Source organism: Diadema antillarum, unplaced genomic scaffold (assembly GCF_040938485.1).
Source record: "Diadema antillarum isolate AM-2024a unplaced genomic scaffold, OU_Dant_1.0 scf00000143, whole genome shotgun sequence".
In the NCBI taxonomy this organism is placed as follows: Eukaryota; Metazoa; Echinodermata; class Echinoidea; order Diadematoida; family Diadematidae; genus Diadema; species Diadema antillarum.
The window spans coordinates 2,244,304-2,271,047 of NW_027271032.1; the positions used below are offsets into that span (position 1 = coordinate 2,244,304).

General features: G+C 39.2%; 1 protein-coding gene across 1 annotated transcript in view; it reads left to right on the plus strand.

Annotated features, from left to right (window-relative positions):
- Positions 1 to 25,735, plus strand: part of LOC139721462 (ATP-dependent RNA helicase DDX1-like) — a 47,420-nt gene extending 21,685 nt beyond the window's left edge. The window contains exons 16-31 of the mRNA XM_071632779.1: positions 265 to 317; positions 2,384 to 2,444; positions 4,722 to 4,793; positions 8,216 to 8,242; positions 8,518 to 8,607; positions 9,818 to 9,868; positions 10,392 to 10,466; positions 12,387 to 12,446; positions 13,582 to 13,633; positions 14,871 to 15,017; positions 16,869 to 16,963; positions 19,080 to 19,152; positions 19,872 to 19,944; positions 21,913 to 21,955; positions 22,957 to 23,173; positions 25,334 to 25,735. Coding sequence (XP_071488880.1) covers positions 265 to 317; positions 2,384 to 2,444; positions 4,722 to 4,793; positions 8,216 to 8,242; positions 8,518 to 8,607; positions 9,818 to 9,868; positions 10,392 to 10,466; positions 12,387 to 12,446; positions 13,582 to 13,633; positions 14,871 to 15,017; positions 16,869 to 16,963; positions 19,080 to 19,152; positions 19,872 to 19,944; positions 21,913 to 21,955; positions 22,957 to 23,173; positions 25,334 to 25,461 — 1,317 coding nt within the window. The 3' untranslated portion in view covers positions 25,462 to 25,735. The remainder of the gene's footprint in view (positions 1 to 264; positions 318 to 2,383; positions 2,445 to 4,721; positions 4,794 to 8,215; positions 8,243 to 8,517; positions 8,608 to 9,817; positions 9,869 to 10,391; positions 10,467 to 12,386; positions 12,447 to 13,581; positions 13,634 to 14,870; positions 15,018 to 16,868; positions 16,964 to 19,079; positions 19,153 to 19,871; positions 19,945 to 21,912; positions 21,956 to 22,956; positions 23,174 to 25,333) is intronic.
- The last annotated feature ends 1,009 nt before the right edge of the window (positions 25,736 to 26,744 follow it).

The window sequence follows — 26,744 nt, forward strand, 5'->3', positions numbered from 1 at the left end:
AAAAAAAAAAAGAGAAGGAAGCAGCCACTTTGATTTACTTTTGGGTATGACCACTGGTTGGATGTTTTTGGTGTATTCTTATTTTCGTTGCTACTGTGTAGCAATATGTAAGATTATCTTAGCCCGTTGAGGACGAGTCCGGAGTATACTCGGGCAGGTGTCTATGGGAAATGCGTGTTGTAGCAAAATCAAACCGTCCTCAACGGGTTAACGTACTTGAGTAGACATTGTAATTAATTGTCACTTCCTTGTTTTCTTTCATAGACACTGAACCAAATTAAGCTGTTCAAGAAACACATGACAACACATTGTCCAAGGTAAGAAAGGCAATGGTCATAGCATCTGATTGGTCAGTGGCTCATCACATGACATGCAGTTCAAAGTACCATTGCATGATCTTGCTGTTGAGCCATTCAATTTTTGTCTGAGCAAAAATGGATAGCTGCAACACTGCACCCTGGCACTGGTGCAACGGTCCCTGACCAGTAAAAGATCACTGTCAGACAAGTAGCTTCTTCAGGAATGGACCCTTAAAAGATGGAAAGCCTGGGCACCTACAATGTACTGGTCCGACAGACGGGTCGGACCAGTAGGGGAAAAAAAAAAAAAAAAAAAAAACATGGGTTAGTGTGCAAGCCCTGGATAGCACACAGCTGATTTCACCAATTCCCATTGACTCCCGTTTTAAACTATGATCAACTCATAGTTTTTGTCCCAATGCACAGTTCTGCCGCAGTAAGCAAACCTTTGCCCAGCACATTCAATCATTTGCAAGTGCCCATTCAGTCACTTATTCTACTGTCAACAGCTTCAACTTTACGACTGACTGTGGCTATGGTACTCTTTTGCCTTTCATGAAAAAAAAAAAATGGTTGATGTTTCTCTACTAAATTCAAGGCCACATCTGTTGATGTCTATGTTGTTGTATAAAACAAATGGCTCCATGACATTTGCTCCTGCGGCCCCCAAGAAATACCTGCCTGCTATAAAGCCAAACATAAATTCTACCCACAAACAAAACCCTAATCCTCACATCACACTAAATCTAAAACCATATCACAATCCTAGCCTTAACCCTATTAAAGTCCTTGTAGAAAATAAGTCAATCGTCGCTGGAGCAAATGACATGTCACCAAAACAAATAGTGAATGCTCTTTATTCGTGCAATGGAACAAGATTTTGCACTCGGTGAAAGATGAGGCGCACTATTCAACTCGGCTTTGCCTAGTTGAATAGAGCACCTTTATCTCTCACCTCATGCAAAATCTTGTACGCTACCATTGCACCTGTGTAAACCATTCACTATTTGTATAAGATGGCTTAATCATATTTGACCTGCTACAACAAAAGGATCCTTAAGTCGCTGACGGGTGAGCTGAGAAAATTGAGTTTGAAGTCGGATCATCAAAATCGGTCAAAACGTTCGGATTTCTGTTTTTGATGTAATTTTGTAATCTATGTATCTTCTATCATTTGCCGAAATCTCGAAGCTAAATGATCAAAGGAAAGGCAAGAAAATAGCATTTTTCTGGGCCGTGATTTTCCGACTTTCAACGGAACAGAGGTGTGTCCGAAGATTTGGATTTAGCGCTGCAGCTAGACTCCGCCCCTAGCAATGAGGGGGTGATCTCATTGGTCAGTGCGTGGCATCCTGATTACTGCTTGGTCGTGCGTAGACCGCTGGCGCTAAGCTTGAGTGAACATCGGAAGGAAAACTTTGAAAGCAGTTTTCTCGAAATGCTAATTTCCTAAACCACTCGACGTGCGCTAATGAAATTATTGTTATCTCCGCAACTGAGTACACTTATGAGTCATGTTATATATGACATTAATGTGGAAGAGTAATGGAATAATGTCATGTCATTTTCAGAAAATTGTCCTCCCCGACTTTCGGATCCTTTTGTTGCAGCAGTCACATATTCTCTTTCTTTGTCTTCCCCCTCTCTCTCTCTGATTTTTTCATTCCCACTCTCACTTTAAAGGCATTATTTACCATTTACAGATGAAGCAAAAACCCAGCTTTAGTGCTTTGCAATAGTTCTAAAATGTGAGTTAGGGATAGAAGCAACCAATGTAAATATGTTAATTAGTGTAATCAACATTAAGTATTGTTGAATGTACAAAATGTTACAAAACAGTTATAATTAAATTGTTTCTAGAATAAAACGTCTACAGGTAATGGTTTATTGAGAAAAATACTGATGTCTCCTTATAGTTCAGGCTTTATTGCAAAATGTTTATATGGTAGGATATTTTGTGATACAACTGACCTGCATATATGCATCAAATGTGATAACTTGAACATTTTTTAATCGCTGCTCCCTGTGGTAAACAATACCTTTAATTGATGTAACAAATACTCCTGTTTTCTCTTCCATACCAGGGATCTGTTGATAATGGGAGGTCAGTCAGCCAAGGACCAGGTGGATGCCCTGTACAGAGGGGTAAGTGATGAGTCACACCAGTAAGCCAGTTCTGAGTTTTAAGCCATCGAGGACGGGCTGATTTTGCTACAACACAAGTATAAACAAGTATACTCGGGACTCCTCCTCAACCAGTTAATAGCTCATTTGCACATGGGTACAAATGACTTCTTTTTTCTCAGTTGGTGTATAGACACTTCACTCATTTTCAAAGTGACACAATGCGCAAGGTTGCCCAACATAACAATTTATAGAATTCATCACATCATGTTTTCACAATGAAAGGATAAACTTGAATAAACCATGTGACCAGAATGGTCTGTCAATTACAGGTACACTACGCATCCATTACATTATTTTGCATTGAATGTATAAACAATCTTTTTCTATTGATATTGCCGAATACCACTTTTGCTGTCAGGGCATGTGGCAAGCACCATTTGTAAGATTTACTTGAATAAATGCATATCACAGTGAATCTGAAACCAAATGCCCTGTTGGTACTAATGACCCTTTTTATGCCTCCGCCACGAAGTGGTGCCGGAGGCATTATGTTTTCGGGTTGTCCGTCCGTCCGTACGTACGTCCGTACGTACGTCCGTCCGCTTTCGTTTACGCGATAACTTGAGTAATATTTACTGGAATTTTACCAAACTTGGTCCAAGTATGAAGTATGATGGGGCAATGATTTGATTAGATTTTGGGTGAAATCGGCTAAAGGTCAAAGGTCAAAGGTCAAGGTCAAATCATGATATTGTATCCGTTTATGCGATAACTCAAGATTGGATGGAGCAAATTTCACCAAACTTTGTTGGAGGATGATGTTTGATAAGACAATTACTTGATTAGTTTTTCAGTGAAATCGGACAGAGGTCAAAGGTCAAAGATCAAGGTCAAATCTTAAAATTTATCTGTTTACGTGATAACTCAAAACTGGAGGAAGCAGCTTTCACCAAACTTGGACCAAGGATGATGTATGATGGGACAATTAGTTGAGTAGATTTTAGTGACATTGACAAGAGGTCAAAGGTCAAAAGGTCAAGGTCAAATGCTAAAAATGTTGCTATTTCCCCCATATCTATGCAATGCCCGCAGTTATTTTCTTGAAACTTAGTGTAGACATGTACTACTGTGTAAAGATTCTCCAGAGAGAGTTTCATGTCATAAGGTCAAAGGTCAAAAGGTCAAAGGTTAGGTGAAAATGTTGCAATATCACTTTTCTCGCAAATGGTTCAATGTATCTTCATGGAACTTGGTACATATGCATATACTGACTGGCAGGGATTATCTAGGGAATTTAGGGGTCATGGGTCAATAGTCAGGGGGGTCAAAGGTCAAGGTCAACTCCTTAAAATGTTACTATTTCCCTTATATAGTTAGTATATGCAATGATAGCATTATTAGTTTTAAAATTTAATATATGTATGTATTACTTAATAGAGATTCTCTTGGAAATTTCCAGCCAGAAGGTCAAAGGTCAAAGGTTAAGGGTGAAAGGTCAGGTTTATATGAAAAAAAAAAATATTTTGTACTGTAATTACACACTTTCTTCATACCTTGGAAATTATACTCAATGCATAAACTTAGAATAAGGTCGGTCAGAAGTCAAGTAAAAATTTTCAATTCCCCAAATATGTGTACCTGCACTCTTTAATAGACAATTAGGTCAATTAAATAGCAAACCCAATTCGTGGAAAGTGAACATTCAAGATATTTCTGACAAACCTGAGTGTTATTTCGATATTTTGCCAGTTATGTGAAACTGTCGTCACACATTGTGAAGACATTGTACTATACACCTATTGGGAGAATCATGCATTATGGCGGAGGCATCAGTCGCCGTCGCGACATTTCTAGTTTCTGCTTATGGTGCAAAGTGGGACCCCAAACTGGCTTACAGCCCACTTTTCATGTAGAGCAATATACAACAATCATATATCACAGCACTCACAATCACCATGAGAGCAGCTTGGCAATGACCAACCACAAGCAAGGATTTTGATTGCTGCTGCAGTCGTATTGATTGCTGTAATTCAAATTTTGAATTGATTCATATATCTCCACTCATAAGACATGATGTCAGGCTATCATGTAAACAGTGAGAAAGTGATATTTGTTTGTCCAGTATCCATGCATCACTGTAATTTACTACTATAAAGCGGAGCTCTTTAATACTTCTCAAAACTTTTATCACTGAGAATGGTTGTGTAGCACATAAGTATGATCTCACATTATTTATGGTGATGCCTGCATAAGAAGTGGGTTTTGAATTTCCAATTTTGTCTTTTCTCATGCCAGGTGGATATCGTAGTTGCCACTCCTGGCCGTATCGACGACCTGATGAGCACAGGAAAGCTACTCCTCACACAAGTATGACTGTTGGGTTTATATGTTATCTCCTCTTCCAGTTGATAAAAGCCTTTGTAAAGTCCTCTGGTTTCCATAAACTTTCATGTGCAGACTGCACTGAAATCAAAAAGATATAATGCATTTTTGATTATAAGAGAACAGTACATCCTTCTATCTAGCATGAGGAATAATAGGTTTACTGACTTTTTTTTACTGTCCTTTGTGGTGCCTGTGATGACATATTGAAAAGAATACCGTAAAAGTGGATACTTTTGCGCAAGGAATTTTTCACACTCGACGGGTTAAGACAAGTTTCAAATGTTTTTAATTCCACGGAATCAAGACATAAACTATTGGAACATATGGCAAACAAAAATATTCGCTTGCTTTTATTTCGCGCTAGTTTGTGGTTGTGCAAAATGTGCAAAAATTTCAACACCGTGAAAATTTCCACTTTTACAGTATGTTAAATTGAGTGGATTCGGTTCTCTGATGAATGCATAATTCATTGCTACAGGTCAGCTTTCTACCTCAATTGCAGGTAGCTAAAATGATTTTAAAAAAGCAATTGTTGATTTTGCTTCCCTCTGTACTGACATTTCTGAATGTCGTAATCTGAATTGAAGTACTATCTATACAGTATAGCATAAAGGGGAAACACTCAGTGTTGCCTTTATATTTGATGGAATGGAAATAGGACATGATGTGTGTCTAGTGGCATTCTGTGATAATTTTTAGTGCATACGCGCATGTTTGTGCACTCAGTGATCAATGGGAAATGACGAGCTTGCGAGGATGAAGTTTGATTTGTACTGACCAAAGGAAGTGAAAGGGGGAAAAACTGCATTACTGAGATCCTCAAAACTATTTGAGACATCTTCCCATGCATCAGGATGCACTTTAGAAATAGACCATTCTAATCCCACTCTGCACAGTATGATATGATAACGTAGTACTTACGTATATGGCCCATTCTCAGTAAAAGTGTTCAAATACGGGACTTTAGTGTCGCCGACATTCCATGATAGTTTGCGGTTCCCTGAAACCTATTAGATACTATTTAAATGTTTATGATATATCACGATGACTTTATTTGTTAAAAATAAACACGACCAAATGCGGTTGTCTGCCTTTTTGTATAAAATTTGCCGTTAAACTTCGTTAAAACCCCCAAAACGCAGTGTCGCCGGCTATTTTAGAATTATGTTTTATTGCTCCTCTCCGTCCACAAACACACTTTCCAAATATCATTTGCATGGACGATGAGCACATCATATGTGCTAATCACAATACACGAAAAGTTCAAAAATTTGTATTGACTTCTTTTTTATAGCCTTTTGAAACCTGTTGCCAAAATCACCGCCAGATACGTTAAACCAGTTTCTTTAGTGTTACAGCATTGCGAAAATAACAAGACTATGCAATGACCCTGTGTATATAAAACCCTGAGGATATACTTCATACATTGCAAGTACTTAGATTTTTTGTGCAACAGCTTTTTATTGAGAATACGGTACAATGTTTGAAATATCGGTTTTCTACATTTTTATTTGGACAGATACGTTACATACATTTCACGCCACCCACTGCGACAGATATTGCAATGTCAGACAAATTGTATATCATACAATACTCCTCGCAATGACGCATCGATTCAACATCAAAGTTTAGTACAAGTGAGAAATATTCGGTAGATATCGCTCCCATAATAGCATGATCTACCATATACGTTACCACAGATACGTTACCACAGATACGTGACCGAATTTTACTCATTGGTCTTGTGCTTTCAGGGGATCAAATCTGGTCAAAATTCATCCCTACACATTACATGCTTCGTTTTATTGGACCTCAGGATTATATTCTAACACCAAAAGGAGAGGGAGGTGAAAAAGAGCAACACTTCCACATGATTTTTCTTTCTGCGTCAGTGTCTCACAACTTAATACCAAGTTTTCCGACAGATACGTTACCACATAATCAAAATGCTGACAAAAAATGTAAATGTTTAGACAAACAAATCGTTGTGTGCTCACAAACTCCAAAGTTCTATTCTATAAAACCCAGCCACTTTCATATTCTGTGCAACAACTTTTAACGTTTATTTTACAAGACGAAGCTATGATTCCCCATATCAGTTTTTTGGTTTTCAGATTTAGCAGATACATTACGTATAATTCAGGGCACCCACGGTGACAAATAATGTTATGTAAAACGAATTGTTTATAAAACAGTTTTGCATAGAATGACGCTTCCATAAAAAAAAATCAAAGTTATGTTCAAATGAAGAATATTCACTAGAAATTGCTCTGTAACTTCACCGACAGATTCATTTACTGTACGCTAGATACGTTACCTAACTTTGAAAGAGTAAAATGTAGTTTATGAAAAGCTTCCGAGAAAAGTTTCAGTGTTCTGTTGCATATTTATTCTAGTATTTTTCAACATATGAAGAACTACTCAAGATTCATTGATAAGTTGAACAATTGTTTATTCATTTTCATTAAAAGGGGTGAGCCAAATACGTTACCATAGGTCAAACAACTTGTTAGTATATCGAGATCATAGAGACTGTACCTACTTCCTTCTAAGTGCCAGCAAAAATATATTTTTTAAACCTTGTTTGCATTATCCATCAAAACTTAATGAATATTTACAGTCAGATGGATAAATACATTCAGACGTAAGATGAGAATATTCTGTGAATGAAGAACTCGGCTTTCACATTTAGGGCTCTTTACCACTACATTTCATAGTTTAAATATTACGTACAATGTTTAAAATGGTTAATTAGGGCTTACATCATTCATTTTTACATCAATTCATAAGGTTAATAATTAAACAGGCGATATTCATTAATTCATACACAACTAAAATTATCACTTATATTTTACCAGATACGTTAGCAAAGGCGATTCGATGTTTTTCAATAGTTATTTCCCCAGGAAAGCAATTCATATTTGTTTCCTGTGCAATTGGAATTGAACATGGAATTGAACATAGAATTGAACACTTAATCTGAGAATGGCCCATAAATCCAATAAATGTTTCTGCCTCATGCCTCTTAGAAGTGATTTACATATTTTGATTAGATTATATGTAAACATTTCACAACGCAATAGTTCATTGTTAGTCAATTATCTCTTCAGTGACGTCACAAAAGACATCACAAAAGAAGGAATGATAATTAACACAAAGTGAACAAATATTGGTCTCTATGGCTTTGGAGTTTGTGATCTTAATTCAATTTTTTCAATCCGAGTGTAATATTGTACACCATGTTGTGTTGATCCTTCGAAATTCTCTCTTGTTACTTGAAACTGTTCTGCTATTATCAGGTGTTCATGGCTCAAGACCATTAAAAAAAAAAGTTGAGCAAATGTAATTGTTACAGATTTTCTTACTTCAGTTTTCAAGCTTTACAATTTATGATTGCTTTGCAGGTGCGATTCTTCATCCTGGATGAAGCGGTGAGTATGGAGTGTCATTATAACTCTTCATGTAAATGCATGAGAAAGAGAGACATTTTTGACATGTGTTTTTGACATCTGCATGTTTGTTGGCTATAGAAATATTTCTCAAGACATGGTAAAAATACAAATACAGGCTGTACCTCGGTATATGGCAAATTGTTGAATAGTGACTGTTCCAGAACCCTGCATGATGTAACTTTCACCCAGTTTTCTTCTTTATTAATTTTTATGATTTTATCATGACACTTTTTTTTTTTGTATCCACCTCACAGGATGGTCTGCTATCAGCTGGGTATGGTCAGCAGATAAATCGCATGTGGGAGCAGATTCCTAAGATTACCAACGATGGCAAGAGGCTACAGGTAAAAATTAACTACTGTACGAGCTGAAATTTTCGCGTACAGATATTTTCGCGAATTGCTACTTGGAGACCATTTGCACGTGTTGTTAATTTCGCGGTTGCGACGGTCTAAATGAACGTAACTATTTGCGCGTTGTTATTTTCGCGTGTTGTTATTTTCGCGGTTCAAAGGCGATTCGCGAAATTCGCGAAAATAAAACCACCGCGAAAATTTCAGCTCATACAGTAGTTGACCTCAACTATGACCTGGCATCACAAGTGTATGTTGTTTGTTATACTCTTTTCTCATGCGCAATGTTTAGGTGTTCTCAGATACAGGGATGAAATATAATATAAAAGAAGTAGAATTATTAAAGATGTGTATAATATTGTAATGGACCTATATTTATATCGAAAATTTCTATGTATATCTTTTAAAGTTTTACTATATGTTTGTTTCAAGCATGTCGTGAAGAATGTCATTACAATGACAGAAAATGAACATTATTAATAGTTGAAACCAGAAGTTTTGCCATAAAATATATCATACATTGTAAATGTAACAGTTGATGATTATGTTTTAAAGGACAAGTTCACCTTCATAAACATAAGGATTGAGAGAATGCAACAATATTAGTAGAACACATCAGTGAACGTTTGAGGAAAATTGGACAATCGATGCAAAAGTTATGAATTTTTAAAATTTTTGTGTTTGAACTGCTGGATGAGGAGACTATTACAGCTTGTGAGTCATTTGCGTACAACAGTATAAAGAAAATGTATAAGAAAATTCAACATATTTTCACTTTTTTCGCATAATAAAAGAGCACTTGACTTGCCTCTTTCTAAAGGCAGGGGGAATAATATTACCCATAACATTTGTCGGTAACGAGTCAGGGGAATGTGTACTTTTTTCAAAAGATGGAATTTTGTGAAATTCTCTTTATATTTTCCTTATATTGTTGTACGCAGGTGACATCGTACACTGCAGTAGTCTTCTCATCCAGCGGTTACTGCACAAAAACTTCAAAAATTCATAACTTTAGAACGGATTGTCTGATTTTCCTCAAACTTTCAATGATGTGTTCTACTAATATTGCTACTTTCTCTCAAACCTTATGTTTATTAAGGTGAACTTGTCCTTTAATGTCAGAGAACAAAATACTTGTTTGTGCGATGGAAAGAAGGCTGAAAGAAATTTAACGTCCTTTCCCCTTTGCTTTCCATTAAAGATGGTGATCTGTTCAGCCACTCTCCATTCATTTGATGTCAAGAAGCTAGCAGTAAGTGGTCAACAATCTTCTAACAATTATACCTACACTGTATATGAATTCAGCAAAAATTGCCTGTCTGCTATTAAATTGTGCTCCAATTTGATGATATGTGTCAGAGCATCTTTAACAGAATGGTGGTTGAGCCTGAGCTGTTTGCTGGTCATACATGAAGATATGTAATCAATGTAACCATGACAAGTAGTACTGGATGTGCACCTGTCAGACCGACTAATAATTGTCTGTCATTAGTAAGACTCTCTGTAATTTATTCATGCTTTTTAAAAATGGTAATCAAGCCTAATTTGCAAATATTAGGCCAAAATGTCACTTAATCAATTTATTGTTGATATGCAGTGTTATGTCTAGCAGTTTGTTGCAGTATCTTGTTGTCAGTGCCCAAAAGTTGTAAATATGAGCTAAATTTGTTGTCTTCAGCTCCTGTTCAACCCTTGTGTGCTTCTGCATTACCTCCTATACAGTAAGAAAAGCTTTTCCCACCTTTCTATTTATCTTGTTCTTTCATTTCTTACAGGAGAAAATCATGCACTTCCCAACTTGGATTGACTTGAAGGGCCAGGACAGTGTTCCTGAAACTGTACACCATGTGGTCAGTGTTCCAGTCTTACATTTTAACCTTGCAACACCCATGCTACTTCTCCACCACACTACAACATTACACACCACACCATTGCCCACACCCATGCCACACCCATGCCACACCCATGCCACACCTACATCACATGTGTACATCTAAATCGTGCCATCGTCACGTGAGGCAATATGATATCAGTTATATCAATTTCATAACGTGAGATGGCTTTAATATTTCATCAACATCAGGCTATATGCATCCTGCAAGGACAACACATTTATTATGATATCTTAGTTTTGGCCAGTCAAGCATGGCCAGGGAAAAGACCCAAGCACATATCTGGTTATATCTCTGTCTCCTGAAGTTACCATTTAAAGATAATATACAGTTTTGGTACCTCAAAAGTTTCCCTGAATTTCCTTGTCTTAGTTTGTGTTTCAGGTTCAAGTACCTTTCATATAACTAACACTGTGAGACTTACTCGCCCCAAAGTGCTCTCATGTCTTAGTAATCATGCAATTAACTGCGACCAGCAGCCCCATGCGCACAAATTTCAAATCCATGAACGGATAAGATGTTTGTGTGCGCATGCGCTGGCCGTAGTATTCAGTGTATGTAGCTCTCCCAAGGTCCTCTCGACCGAGTCACATTCAGTCATCAATTCGAACAGAAAGGGACTATTGGCAGAACCAAACGTTGCCCGAAGCCTGTTTTCAATACTTCAGCTTAATTGGTAAGTCTTCAAATTGAAGAAATTTTTGGATTTTAAGTTGATATTTACCCGCGATACTAAATCTGTCATGATCCTGAATGCTACAATGCGAAGCCCCAATACGCTATGCATATGGGGCTGTTGGTCGCAGTTACCTAGCTATGCGTATGGGGCTGCACGCTGCTGGTCGTAGTTATCATGCAATCATGAATGGTCTCGTACAATACGTGTACTACCTCGCCGGCGTATGGCGGCGGCTCTGGTGCGAAACCATTATTGCATGATTACTAAGACATGAGAGCACTTTGGGGCGAGTAAGTCTCACAGTGTTAGTTATATGAAAGGTACTTTAACCTGAAACACAAACTAAGACAAGGAAATTCAGGGAAACTTTGAGGTACCAAAACTTTATATTATCTTTAAACTTCTGATGTCGTAAAGAAAAATTTTAGTGGGATCTAGGTGTAATATCTTGATAAAAATGAAATTGAATTACTTTTACCATAAATGCTCTTCAGGGGTTAACGGTCACAATCACGGTCATATTAACATTATCATTGTCACTTGTACTGCTATAAGCAGAGATGAAAAAAAAAAAATATCAGGGGATTTTATAAAATGTCCTCCACAATTCAGTTTGACTGCAGGCTTTGTACAGTCAGAAACGGCTGACCAGGCAGAATATGTTGAGGAGCATGATGAACACAAGCACACACATACGCACAAATACAGACTATATGCTTTTGATACTATCACACACATCTAAAGCATCTGCATGCCACATGCTGATTCATAGCTATAAGACAACACTGCAGAGAAATAAACCACATTGAGCATTCTTGTCTTGTCATTTGTGTTGAGTAACAGAAAAGGAAAATACTTGCTGACTTACACATTACACGAAAGAATCATATCAACACAGACATATTGTCAACTTGTAATAACACCTGACAGAATAATTCTATAGGAAATATCACAGCAAATAATCAGTATTTTTTGTTACATGAACTTACTCAATGTAGGCTTACATTGTATGCAAGTTTACTGTATATATACATGAATATATGTGTCTCATTTTCAGTGTTTTCTGTGTTGATTGTAGGTGTCCAGTACAAACATGTCTATATGTGTTTCATTTTCATTATTTTCTGTGTTGGTTGTAGGTGTCCAGTACAAACATGTATATATGTGTCTCATTTCATTATTTTCTGTGTTGATTGTAGGTGTGTAGGGTGGATCCCAGAGAGGATACAACATGGCAGAGGAATGGTGGTAAGGTTCAGGTGAGTTCATTGCCTCAGTAGGTAAAAAATGAATGGATCTCTTATATGTCCAGGCAAAAAGAATAAAGGCTTTATTGATTTTTCAAGCAATGATTCTATCTATTCGATGATTCAGTGGGGGGGGGGGGGTGCAAATTTTGTGCTAGTGCTACATGTATCTGGAAAAAAAAAAGAAAAAAAAAAAAGAAACTTCCTTAAATTGAGCTCAAACACCGACAGTCAGAGTAACACAAGTAATACCGATCATAATCACCGATCTCAACACTACACTGTAGGTGTTGGGATCAAACCACTGCAAAGTCCCTGAGAGTTGCACGACGAAAAAAAAACGATAGTGAGTGGTTCAAGTCAAATATGAAGAAACATAGTCATAACTGCTTAGTTTTAGACACATAATGGGGAAGATGCATTGAATACCACAATTTTTTCCCTTCTCCAAAACAAAAGGGATAATTTTTTGTATAATTTGCGTTATGCAGGCGACCATTGCGTCAGCATAGACTTTGCATGTACAATGTGCATCTTCAATGGGCATGGATGTGGATCTCGCACAGCAGTGCTAACATTAACACCAAACTTGAAACAACAAAGATGATAATCCCAAGGGGCTAGCATTGGCAAATGGAGAGAAAGCATATCAATTGCCAGTACAAATGGTGGAGCTCAGCTCAGCAGACAACATTCAACATTGGGCCCAACACAAAGTACAGGAAATTTGTCATAATTTTTAGGTCAACGTCCTAACATTGGCTGATTTCAAGTTCAGTTTTATTGTGGGTGCTTGTGTTGAGATAGCACTAGCACTAGTACCAAATTTGAAATCACCTAGTGACTGATATAATTTGTGGGCAAGAAAAACTGTCATCTTTAAACCCTCTGTGAAAAGTAGTCTGTTTGCCATAATCATTACATTAAAAGAATAATAGTTGTTACTTTTATACCCAGAATGTGATGTTCCTCTCAATACAGTTGCATGAATAAAATGCTGTTCCAAGTTTATTCAAAATACCATTTTGAAATGATAGATAAATTTGCAAGTAAAAGTAAGATTTGGCTCAAATATTAATGTCTTTATGTAGATCAAGCCTTTTTAAGGTTGTGAAATGACACAATGGTTTGTGTTTTCTCTATGCAGACTGATCGTGTTCATGAACAAGATTCAGTCCGCTGGGGAAGCCATGACAGAGGTGAGTCATTCATCCTCCCTTACTTCAGTTGCCGTAATTCTTCTTTGTTTACCCAAACTGCCCACTAGATACATGTGTCTGCTCAAAACTTGTATGAATGTAGTAATGTTGAAAAGTTTGTGGAGGCTCAGTCTAGCATTGCACAGCATACTGATGGTGAAGTTACAATAAATTTGCTGTCCTTGTTCTAGTTGATCAAGTGGCCTAGTTTGCCTGATTTAATACCATTCACAGTTTCTTGTCACATGGGGTAAAGCAATCAATATCAAGAGTATTTGTGTGTTTGTTAGAGACCTCTCCTCACTGGGTTTTCACTGGGAGGATAACACTTCCACATGTTGAGATCTGTATTTGTGTGTGATGTCTGAATGTCAGAATGTCTGCCTAAGGGGCTGACATTCATTCATTCAAGCATATGGCACAGTGTGCCTGGTTGATATCGTTTGCTGACTATTGCTAGTCACCTGGGGGCAAACCACGAGGGATCCACATCATTCGCCTTTTTCCTTGTGTGGGTGGGTAGGGGGACCACTTCACCGGGTTGGCACGCTGCTCTTTGCGATGAATGAATTAAGTGGGATCTTTTAATGTGCATGTGTCATGGCTCACACACACACGGGACCTCCGTTTAATGTCCTATCCAAGGGACAGAGTGTAGGGGACGGAATGCTTACACACAATATTGCTCACACTGCACATTAATAAAAACACTGCAAAATGTGTCCTGCTTCCAGTATAACATGACATTTGTACCAACTCATCTTACTAGAACTTAAATCAGAGAGTATGTGTACATGTGTTTGTGTATGTAGATAGAGAGACACACACACATACACAGAGACTCCAACCCCAAGCACCTTCTGATCTGGAGATTCTCTCACCTGAAAACACCAGCAAGCAGGAGGCTCCAACTTGATGTACGCGAAACGCGAAGTTCCTTGCGGCCGGGGTCCTAAGTTCTAAGGTTCTAGATGCTCTCTCGTGCTATCTAAGGCTTATTTTTCAACATACAATGGCCATGAGTAAGAAATCATTTCAAGCAGGAGACGTCAAGCCAGGGCGGGAGAAATGAAATCTCATGCGGGAAAACGGGAGATTTTGCAAAAATGGGCTTTCGGCGGGAGAGTTGGAGTCTCTGCATACACACACCACTGACTGAGCTAGCTCACTCCCTATCCTGAAGCTGCTGCAACTGACTAACTGTAGAACGTCTCTCCCTGCCTTCCCGTCCATGCAGAGACACTGTCTGAGGGAGTGAAGATCCTGAAGATAGACTACATGGTCCAAGCCATCAAGGAGCATCGCATGGACCAAGCCATCATCTTCTGCCGAACCAAGATCGACTGCGACAACTGCGAGCGGTACCTGCAGACTATGGGAGGTGGTGAGTACCTTTTCCACCTTGTGTACAGTGTACTCTAGTTATAACAAACACGGTTTTTAGAAAAACGCAAGATGCCATGAAGTAAGAAGTCAGGTCCCCAAATTATCATCTATTTATCTTATTACACTTTATCTGTCTTACTACAGTCCGTCCTCTCTTATGCGGCCTCCCTTTATCTGGATCTCTCTATTATTCGGACGTGATCTTGCCGAGATTTTTTAAAGAAAAATCTATTAACCCGTTGAGGCCTAGTACCGAGTGTACTCGGGCAAGGTCTACGGGAAATGTGTGTTGTAGCAAAATCAGCTTGTCCTCAACAGGTTAATTACAGGGGAAAGGGGGATTTCAAATTCAAACACAATTCCTACACAAACTCACATGACTTACATATTTTTCCCAACATAATTTACATACATTCACATCAAATTTTCATCTAAATTAGACATTCACTACCACCAAATCATTGCAAGAACGTAGACAGAAACTTTTCAGTAAACCCGCCTATAATTTTGCGCTGATAGCAAAGAAAGAACTTCAGTGTACGCTTCCTGCAATAGGGTACATGTGGCTACCATTGGGTAGGCAGCTGCGTGTAATAAACATTGAATCTCCCATATTCAGCCAAATCCCTTATCTGGACAAACACTGGTCCCAACATGTCCAGATAAGAGAGGTTGGACTGAAATTCTGATGTAACGAAAGAAAACTGCCAGTCCCTGAGGACTTCATTACAATGGGGATCACCTGTATCAGGAAGGGATGATAGTTTTAAGCCCGTCGCACACGATACGACTCACAACTATACGACCTTAAGACTAAAGACCCAGTCGTACGACCTGCCAATGCACACTATACGACCTCACCTTACGAGTAGGCCTATGACTGTCCTGTCGTCAGTACATTTTACCAATGAGTATTAAAGTGCACGCAGTGCGCACTGCGTGGGCCTGCATTTTATTGTATCTTGATTGGCTGAAAGCCCACGACTGGATGTGGTACTTTAACATGTCAAATATCTACGACTGGTGCTAAGACCCAGTCATACGACTGGAAACTGGCAAGACTGGTGACGTCACACTTCCGGTCTTAAGGTCGTACGACCAGTCAGATCGTATAGTGTGCGGCGGGCTTAAGTAGTACTGTATAAGCTGTTATTTTCTGCAGGGTTTAATTTTCACGAATTTCGCGAATCATAGTTTGACTTCGAATTTAGCAGCATGTAAAAATATCCCCATGCGGCATGATAAAAGTGTATTTACGATAGCCTCAATGTCAATTCGCGAAAACGTCTAACAAAATTGTCTGTGAGCTCCTCATCTGCAAAAATATCTGTACGCAAAAACAACAGCTTATACAGTACACCGAAAGCATCTACTCTGGCTTCAAAGAATATGTGAGATGTGGATGAAACCACTCGCAGTCCAAGAATGCAACAGTGTCATGTGCATGCCCCAGGCCTGTTTTGCAATGTAGCAGACTGGTATGAACATAATCATGAAAGTAATTTGATTGGTCTTGCAGACTTTCCATAAAAAATGTTCAGTATTTTGAAGAACATGCAATTTGCAACTTTTAAGGTTGTTATAGATTACAAAGTAATCTCGAAAGATTACTTGAAATGGCCACATGTGTCACAGTATACAAATGATACACGGGTCTGTGTGCGTTAGTAAGAATAGTATGCATAAGGTAGCTGTGGCATTGCTAAACACACACAGCACAGCCGAGTGAGTTTAGACTAGATTCCATATTACGGCATGTTCTACAGTGATTATTGTATGCACATTGCAGCCAGAATGAAAATGTCATTAAGTGACCCTGTTGACACTGATTTCAATCTGTGTCTGATAGGTCCACGAGCTAAGCCGGACCACCAGCTCTCTTGCGTCTGTCTCCATGGTGACAGGAAGCCACAGGAGCGCAGGGAAAACCTGCAAAAATTTAAGGTGAGGGAAGCTGTGGATGTCCATGGTAGGAGCTTCATGAACTGTTAGATACCAAGTTTCTCTCGATGGATCAGTGAAAATGTGTCTCTGTTGCTTATCTGTATTTTTTTCAATTCATGAAATTCTTCCGTCGAGATGTTTTCATTGTAACTGTTTGACAAATAACCCTACATCGACGTAAATAAGCACTGAATTGATCAGTGTTTAGTAGTAACCATGGTAAAAAAAATCATGGGCATACATACTCATTACGTTGATGTCGAGCAATTTGTCAATCAGTTGCACTGTATTTTTTTGTCGTCATGATGAGCCGTAATCAAGAACTCCCCCGTGGGCCGCCAAATGAAGGGATGGAGTTTTAGAAAATGCTGTGCATGGCATGGCATTTAAAGCCTTAAAGTATTCGCACAACCACTGATCAAAAACTTAAAAATGAGAAAAAAAAATTAATGTGCGATTGTCATAGAGAAGACGTGTTTCTTCACAGTAACAAGAGGAAAGCTGTTCATATTCTGTAGTCTATTTGGTTTTCGTTCCTATGTTTGGGTGATGTCAACCATTGTAGATTAGCCGTATTTGTTCCAAATAAGGCCCCTTAATGTGGCTCAACAGTGAGGATAGGAGTGTTTCGAGAATTTCCCTTTTTTTTAAGAATCTTGAAGCTGGCCAAACCTAATTTAAAATGATTGGCTTGAAATCAGAAAAGTAGGTGTTTGTGTGCAACAACAACCCTTCTCTACCCTGAACTGTCACTGAAAGACACTCATTTGCTACAGACAAATTTGGCAAATGTTCCTAAGAAACATTAACTTTTCATTCTCAGGACCTCTGTACACCTTTTCATTTTGTATATCAATTTCTATAACCCTTTCATTCCCAGCTCTTTTGTAGACCCTTTCGTTTGGCAGTACCCATTTGTTAAACCTTTAATTCTCAGGACCTCTGTACACCCTTTCAGTTTGTATATCAATTTCTATATCCCTTTTATTCCCAGCTCTTTTGTAGACCCTTTCAGTTGGTAGTACCCATTTGTTAAATCTTTTATTCTCAATACCTCTGTACACCCTTTCATTTTGGAGAACAGTTTCTATAATCCTTTCATTCCCAGCTCTTTTGTAGACCCTTTCTTTTGTCAGTACGCATTTGTTAAGCCTCTTATTCTCAGAACCTCTGAACAACCTATCCCATAGTAGTCTCCTATGAGTCTGCCCATGTTTCTTCAATCATTGAATTTTCCCTCTTGAAATGAAATCAAATTGATTGTATCCTTGTCACAAAATGATTTGACAGCTGTTACAACTTTTTTTACTGATAAAAAGAAAAGAGGAATGATGGGAAAGAATAATAGCACTAAATTTATCAAGTAAAAGCAAGGTATGAAAGTTTGTTTTTGTACAAACCATTGGGAGAGTTTTTAGTTGATAGACTTATTAGTTATCGGCTGGTACAAGTGGATTTGAATGATATCACATATCTTTGAAAGTATGTGAAATTATTCAAGACTCCACAACTTTTATGTACTGCATGTCAGATGCTGATGGGTTCCAAAGTTACGCATAAATATGTACATGCATGTCAGACCAAAAATTGCTCAAAAACGTTAATTCGTGTACAATTTCAATGCAAACTGTGCTTACTGGCAAATTTCATAAAAGCATGATTATTTTGGTGTTTTATTGATTAAAATCAATGAATAACATATTTTCTTGTTCGGAGCGATGTCGCGGACAAAGTTCATCGAAAAAACAATGAAAAACATAAAGTCGAAAAAACAGAGAAATACATAAGAAATTCAAAAAAACAATAAAATACTTACGAATTTTTTCTGATATCACAATTTTTTTTCATTACATTTGCTAAGGACACTAAAAAGAATATTTACAAAAAAAATGTGCCTGTTTTGAGCTTTATTTTGTGATTTATACCAAATAGTCTGATTTTATGCATCATCATGCATAAGTTAGCATAATTTAGCATAAATCTAGAGGGGGGGGGCCTGGGAGCCCCCCCCCCCCCCCCCCCCCCCGGCTCTATCAACTACCTAAATAGCCCGGCCTAGTTAGGGTTAAGTACCTAATGAGAAAATTGTGTATTTTGTTACGTTATCTCCCTTTAGGACAAACGGGTGCGTTTCTTGATTTGTACAGACGTTGCGGCTCGTGGTATCGACGTTAAGGGAATTCCCTTTGGTAAGTCTCTAAAGGTAGCCCCATGCACCCATCTTACCCCACAGACAAATCTAACTGTCATGTGTGTGTGAGGCATACTTATGCTGTCGGCTTACATGACGCCGTTGAAATAGATTTTAACAAGGACTAGTTATCAAAGCACTAGCCTGTATCGTTGTTCAGATCGAATTGTCACCATATCCTGCAGTGAGGCACCAAAGTTTGCCCTATGAATTTCTTTGATCTTTGTTTGTTCAGTGTTTTCTTTGCCCCCAAGTGTAATGCTCTTGCATGTCAGCTCAAGTCCCAGGCATACATATACCAGGCTTTTTCTTCAGTGTTTGAAAGATGACATCACACTTGAAAAAAAGAAATCCTCGATGGGATAGACATATTAGCAATCAATTAGTAGTATCGTTGTTTTATTTTTCAGCAGCTTTTTTTTGCTACACTTGTTTTATTTTTAATTGTCTAATTATGTTTCAGTAGATTTTAAGGTAAAGAAAGGTTATTTTGATGGTAAGAGAAACTGGAAATTCATATCTCCAACTGTTCTTGTCTCTTATTCAAATTATTGAATGCAGTACCCACCGCAATGAGGGATAATTACCAGGACTAGCTGTAGGGAGGCAGTGCTTATTTACGTCCATGAAGGTTAATACGTCCATCAGCTGTTGTTGTCTCGTAATGTCTCCAAAGTCTATGACTATTCTCTCATCTGTTATGATGTCATAATGCAGTTATCAATGTGACAATGCCGGACGAGAAGCAGAATTATGTTCACCGCATCGGACGTGTTGGCCGAGCTGAGAGGTATGCCGCTCTCAACTTGTTTCTACTCTTGATTTGTACGTCATCCCCAGTCTACGAATGTCCTCAGGGCATTATTTGTGCGACAGATTCAATTCAGCTTCTCTGTCACTCTTTCTTTCTCTCTCTCTTTTTCTTCATCTCACTCTTATTTCTCTTTTTCTATATCTTTGTTACCTGAACAGTGTGAATTTTCATTAGATATCTAATTCTTTTATATTTTCAGTATTTCTCTGCCTTCGACACCCTGCTGTCATTCATATCTTGTACAAAGTATATCGTCGCTGGGGCGACAAGACCTCGTATCTACAAAATGTCAAATGTTCAGGAGAGCCAAAAAACATGGCGGCCAAAGCACTACAGCAAATGGGATAGCCTTTCCTTAGAAACGCCGGGGTGGCTTCATTTTTGGGTTAAGACACTTAGGATTTGGACAGGACATCACTTAACCGATTATTTGACCATTAATAAAAAAAGAGTAATTTTCACCAAAATTGCAGATACAAGGTCTTGTCACCCCAGCGACGATATACAGCATGCATTCTTGATATTTGATATTTGAGAGTGTTGTTCCATCACTGGTGCGCAATACATGTACCGTATGAAGAGGCAGACAATGTCTGGAAATGAATTCTTCTGCAAGTGTGAAATCTATTTTGACGTATAGTTTAAAACCTTGCTTTAAGCTTCTCAACCAATGGGATCTTCTTTTCAAAGCTATCTCAGCTTTGAAAAGAAAAGAAAGTTGAGAAATAGAGATTTATAATAAAAGTAGAATTCAATGGAACTTAGTAGGTGAAAGGCCACAACAATACAGCATGTATTTCAATTTTCTTAAACTGGTCATTGAAGCTCAAGGCGTCATTGTGGTATAGTGTAACTTCCTTGTCAAATCATTGTATTTTGGGAATCAATAAAATATAGCCAAAGAAATGTAAGCAGGAGCTTCTTCATGTTTTACTTTGCATCTAGTTGTAGTTGCTGGCACGATGGACTGAAAATGTATGACTGAATGGATTATGATGTAAATAGATCAATTATAAGAAATCATATTAAGAAATCACCCCAACCAATCCCATCTGTAAATATCCCCTCTGTACTACCAATCCCAAAATTCCACATGCCATTTCTCCACTGCAACCACCCACCCTTCCCATTCCACTCATCATCTCCACCCCTTTCTACCACATGCCTCTGTCTACATTTCCCACCCCTTCATTGCACCCACTCTTTACACACCACCCTATACCCTCCATTTCACCCTACTACTCATCTACCTTATTCCCTCCACTTTACCCCATGTGCCCATTCTAACCTGATCCCTTACTCCCCCTACTCCATTGCACATCCCTTCCACCCACCCCTCCCATTCCACTCATCATCTCCACCCCTTTCTACCACGTGCCTCTGTCTACATTTCCCACCCCTTCATTGCACCCACTCTTTACACACCACCCTATACCCTCCATTTCACCCTACTACTCATCTACCTTATTCCCTCCACTTTACCCTATGTGCCCATTCTAACCTGATCCCTTACTCCCCCTACTTCATTGCACATCCCTTCCACCCACCCCTCCCATTCCACTCATCATCTCCACCTCTATCCACCACATGCCTCTATCTACATTTTCCACCCCTTCATTACACCCACCCTTTGCACTCCACCCTCTACCCTCCCTCTGTTTCACCCTACCACTCCATCCTACCCTACCACTCCATCCTACCATATTCTATGTATCCATTCTAACCTGACACCTTACTCCCTCCATTTCATTGCACCTCCCTTCACTTCATTGCACCTCCCTTCCACTCTACCCCTCCACTCCACTCCACTGCACCCTAACACACCCTTCCATCACTCCATTCCAATCCACACCGCACCACCCCCACCATACCCTAACACACCTCTCCACCCGACCCACTCCCCTGCGTCCTACGCCTCCACTCTGCTCCACCTCACCCCCGCAGGATGGGTCTAGCCATCTCACTGGTGTCAGTGATTCCTGAAAAGGTTTGTTCTACACTTTCTACTTCCAGGTCTAGAGGGAAATTGATCAAAGTCTATCTTTTGCTGAACCCCCTTAACCTGCTTGGGAGATATTTCAAGGGCAGATATCATTCTCCAGACTTTGTGGAGGAATTAGGTCAAGTGGCTCCTTCCATGCTACAGAAAATTAAATTTTGAATTTATGGTCTCACTTTCCTCAAACATCCAGTGAGTACTGGGTCTGTCATTCTGCATTGGCTGGATCCAAATATTTGTGTGGTGGGGGAAACTTCCCCCTTAGGGCCTCTATCAGAACCTGTATCTTAAAATGCCACAGACATTGTACACAGAAATGTGCCAAACAGGACTGGAAGAGTCACTGTAAAAGTGGATGTTTTCGTGTCAGTGATTTTTTGTGCTTGCGCGAGTAAGTTGAATTTTGCATGCTTTTAATTCTGCGGAATCAAGACATTACATGGTGGTACATAAAGCATGCAAAAATATTTACTTCTTTTATTTTCGTGCTAGTTTCTGGTTGTGCGAAATACGCTAAAATTTCAACACTGCGAAAATTTCAACTTTACAGTAGTGTGAGGTTTGCTGCTGTTGTGGTATCCAAGTGCCATTGCCAGTGCAAGTAAGGTACAGTCAGCCCTGCCTTACTGACCACCTGTCTATAGCAGCCATCTGCCATATATGACCACTTAAAAGAAATCTTCCCAAGAGAAAAGCCGTGTTAGAGACCCTGTCTCTAGTGGCCACATGTCTGTAATGGCCATTTTTTCTGTCTCCCTAGGGTGGCTGCTATAGACAGGTTTTACTCTATTTATGTCTACAGGGCATATCCTTCACTTGAGGCTGCTACAGTGTTACTTTAATTTATGCACTGCTGTGGATGCTGATATTTGTAGTTGTACTTGATCTTGCCCACCATTTGCTAGTATGTTGCACACCTCTCTCCTCCATGCCAACTTGTGCAAAAAAAAAAAAAAGAATCTCTTCTGTCATCCGCGCCGTGCCTGTAGGTGTGGTACCACACATGCCCCAACCGCGGCCGGGGCTGCTACAACACTACCCTGAAGGAGCACGGCGGCTGCTGCATCTGGTACAACGAGATGCAATACCTGGGCGACATCGAGGACCACCTCGGGGTCACCATCGACCAGGTCGACAAGTCCATGAAGGTCAAGGCCGACGAATTCGACGGGAAGGTCACTTATGGGCAGAAGCGCAAAAACATGGGTCAGTATTAAGATGAGTGCCTTTGTACTCTAGCCGATGTATGTGCCTTGAGGTTGTCGGGACTTTGATAAGAAAATTGCTTTGATATGAAAATTGCTTCCTAACCGGCCAACAGCGCCCTTTGGTGTAACAGATATTTCTTGTATTGCAAATTCACAAAGATGCTGTCAGAATGACAACAAGGAGACTGTAACTACTAAGATTACAGAGGTTGATTTTTTGTTGTCCCCGCCGAACGAGTTCGAGCAGGGGACTATGAAACGGGCTCCGTACGTGTGTGTGTCCGTGTGTCCATCCGTGTGTGCGTCCGTGTGTGATCAAAATGTTCAATTTGCTACTTCTCTGTCATTTATGAGCCGATTTTGATTCTGTTTGCTTTATATGAGAGCACTACATGGGAGCTTTGAAACTTCTACACAGAATTTCAGTTGTGACCTTTGACCTTGACCTTTGACCTATATTGTACATTTTGCTACCAAATGCTACTCCTTCGCCATTTCTAACCCGATTTCGATTCCGTTTGCTTCATGTGATGGCACTATTTGAGGGCTTCAAAACTTCTTCACAGAATTTTGACCTTTGACTTCTTTGACCTTTGACCTTGATTTTTTGACCTGTATTGTACATTTTGCTACAAAATGCTACTCCTTCGTCATTTCTAGCCCGATTTTGATTCCGTTTGCTTTATGTGATGGCACTAGGTGAGGGCTTCAAAACTTCTGCACAGAATTTTGACCGTTGATTTTTTGACCTTTGACCTTGATTTTTGACCTATATTGTACATTAGCTACAAAATGCTACTCCTTCGCCATTTCTAACCCGATTTCGATTCCGTTTGCTTTATGTGATGGCACTAGGTGAGGGCTTCAAAACTTGTACACAGAATTTTGACCGTTGACTTCTTTGACCTTTGACCTTGATTTTTGACCTATAGATATTGTACATTAGCTACAAAATGCTACTCCTTCGCCATTTCTTACCCGATTTCCATTCTGTTTGCTTTATGTGATGGCACTAGGTGAGGGCTTCAAAAGTTCTTCACAGAATTTTGACCTTTGACTTCTTTGACCTTTGACCTTGATTTTTGACCTATATTGTACATTGCATGGCGACAAAATGCTACTCCTTCGCCATTTCTAACCCGATTTCGATTCCGTTTGCTTTCTGTGATGGCACTAGGTGAGGGCTTCAAAACTTTTACACAGGATTTTGACCTTTGACTTCTTTGACCTTTGACCTTGATATTTGACCTGTATTGTACATTTTGCTACAAAATGCTACTCCTTCGCCATTTCTAACCCGATTTCGATTCCGTTTGCTTTATGTGATGGCACTAGGTGAGGGCTTCAAAACTTCTACACAGGATTTTGACCTTTGACTTCTTTGACCTTTGACCTTGATTTTTGACTTATATTATACATTGGCTACAAAATGCTACTCCTTCGCCATTTCTAACCCGATTTCGATTCCGTTTGCTTTATGTGATGGCACTAGGTGAGGGCTTCAAAACTTGTACACAGAATTTTGACCTTTGACTTCTTTGACCTTTGACCTTGATTTTTGACCTGTATTGTACATTTTGCTACAAAATGCTACTTCCGGCGGGGACATATATTACGCACCGCGTAATTTCTACTTTTCCTTGTTTCACTTTTTTATGGTGTCATTATTGAATCTTGCTCTAAAGCTTCTCTGTGCAATACTCCACAGAATATATAAATCAACCAATGCCATCAAAATACCAGAAAAAAAGGGGGAATGTGAATGGCATCCTATAGTACTTAGTATTGGCATATTGGGGATCTTTTTTTTTATGCAATGGATAGTTGAGTCTCAGATCCAGTTGGTTATCATAATTATACCAATCTTGATGAAAGGTATCAGTTACAAGGTACACACTCAAACAGGATTTAGACACATGCATGATCATGTTTACATGCTATACTTGTATACAGTCAAACCTGCCTTTGAATAGCGGCCACCTGTCTAAAGCAGCCACCAGCCGTACACAGACACCAGCCGTACGCAGCCACCAAAAAAGTCCTTATCGGGATGATAGTTTGTATTCTATCATGTTGTCAAGCTTGTGAATAGTCCTGAAATCATGAAATTTGTGAAAATGAAAACTCATGAAATGTATACTATATCCCTCTTCTGCAGGATCCGGCTACAAGGGACACGCCGATGACCTAGCCCCAGCTGTCTCTGAGCTCACCAATCTGGAGCGCAGAGCCCAGCTTTCCTTCCTGGAGCTGTCCCTCAAACAAGACTTCTTCACCGCCTCCTGAGGATAGATTGATGGAATCTTGACAGGGGTCCACCCGCCCTTTGCTTTCCCCGCAGACAAACACCGTCGGCTGACAGAGTTCTACCGAATGGCTCTCCACTTTCGTTCTTTGCGTGTGATGAAAAAACTGTTGTAGATAGCACTGGATTGTTGAGAGTTGTTCGAGCATTTCATGGAAGGCCAACTCAATACCTTTTCACAAGGTGGAAGGATACTCATGAGTGTTTGATGATTTATTTCACACATTTATCAGCCAGTTGCAATTATAACTGAAAGGGACCTAAACTGTGTATCACACTTAGACAATGACTTTTCAGTACTTATTCTATCCTGCATCAGATTGTCAAGCATGACAAATTTTTCAGCACTCCCTTCAGAATTTCTTGGAGTGTTGTTTTGACCTCTACCCCAGTTCTAAAAGACTGACAGCAATATGACAGCATATCAATGATAAAACAAAACCAACTTGCCACACCACCTTTTGTAATAAACAAAAAGTAAATACCCGTAAGACATGATGTAGCTGTCTTAGCCTGTTGAATCATGAATTCTTTGTTTATTTTCCATGTTCCATTCTCCCACTCACTTGTCAAATAGTTATTTACTGCCTTGTGTCACAGAAGTTCATGTACTAGGTGGTACCCATTGAGGCTGATCCACAAATGAACAATCTGTATGGTGAAAATTGCATCATGCGAGACGATTGTTCACATGGTGTAGTGCCATTGGCCATAATGTCACCGATGTTTTCTTTTGAAATGCAGATAGTATATTTATTATTATCATAACGCTTGTGCTAAACAAGTAATTTACGGTGTATTAGCGTATCCTATATTGAATTGATATTTGTCCCCATTTCTTGTTTCATTACCGCCATGTAGAATTTTGAGTCAGCTGATCAACCATCCAGTCTGATTCACACTTGAGATACCAATGGCTTCTCTGTGCATTGTATTTTTTGTATTGATACAGAGACTACAACTCTCCCGCTTTCAACGGCAGATCTCCCGCCAAAAGCCCGTTTTTGCAAAATCTCCTGTTCTCCCGCTTGAGATTTAATTTCTCCCGCTTAAAATGATTTCTTACTTAGTATCATCGTATGTTGAAAAGTAAGCCTTAGATAGCACAATATAACATCTAGAACCCTAGAGCTGGACCCCGGCCACTAGGAACTTTGCGCTTCACGCACATCAAGATGGAGTCTCCCATTTGCTAGAGGTTTCAGGCGGGAAAATCTCCCGATCAGGAGGTGCTTGGGGTTGGAGTCTCTGTTGATAATTAGAA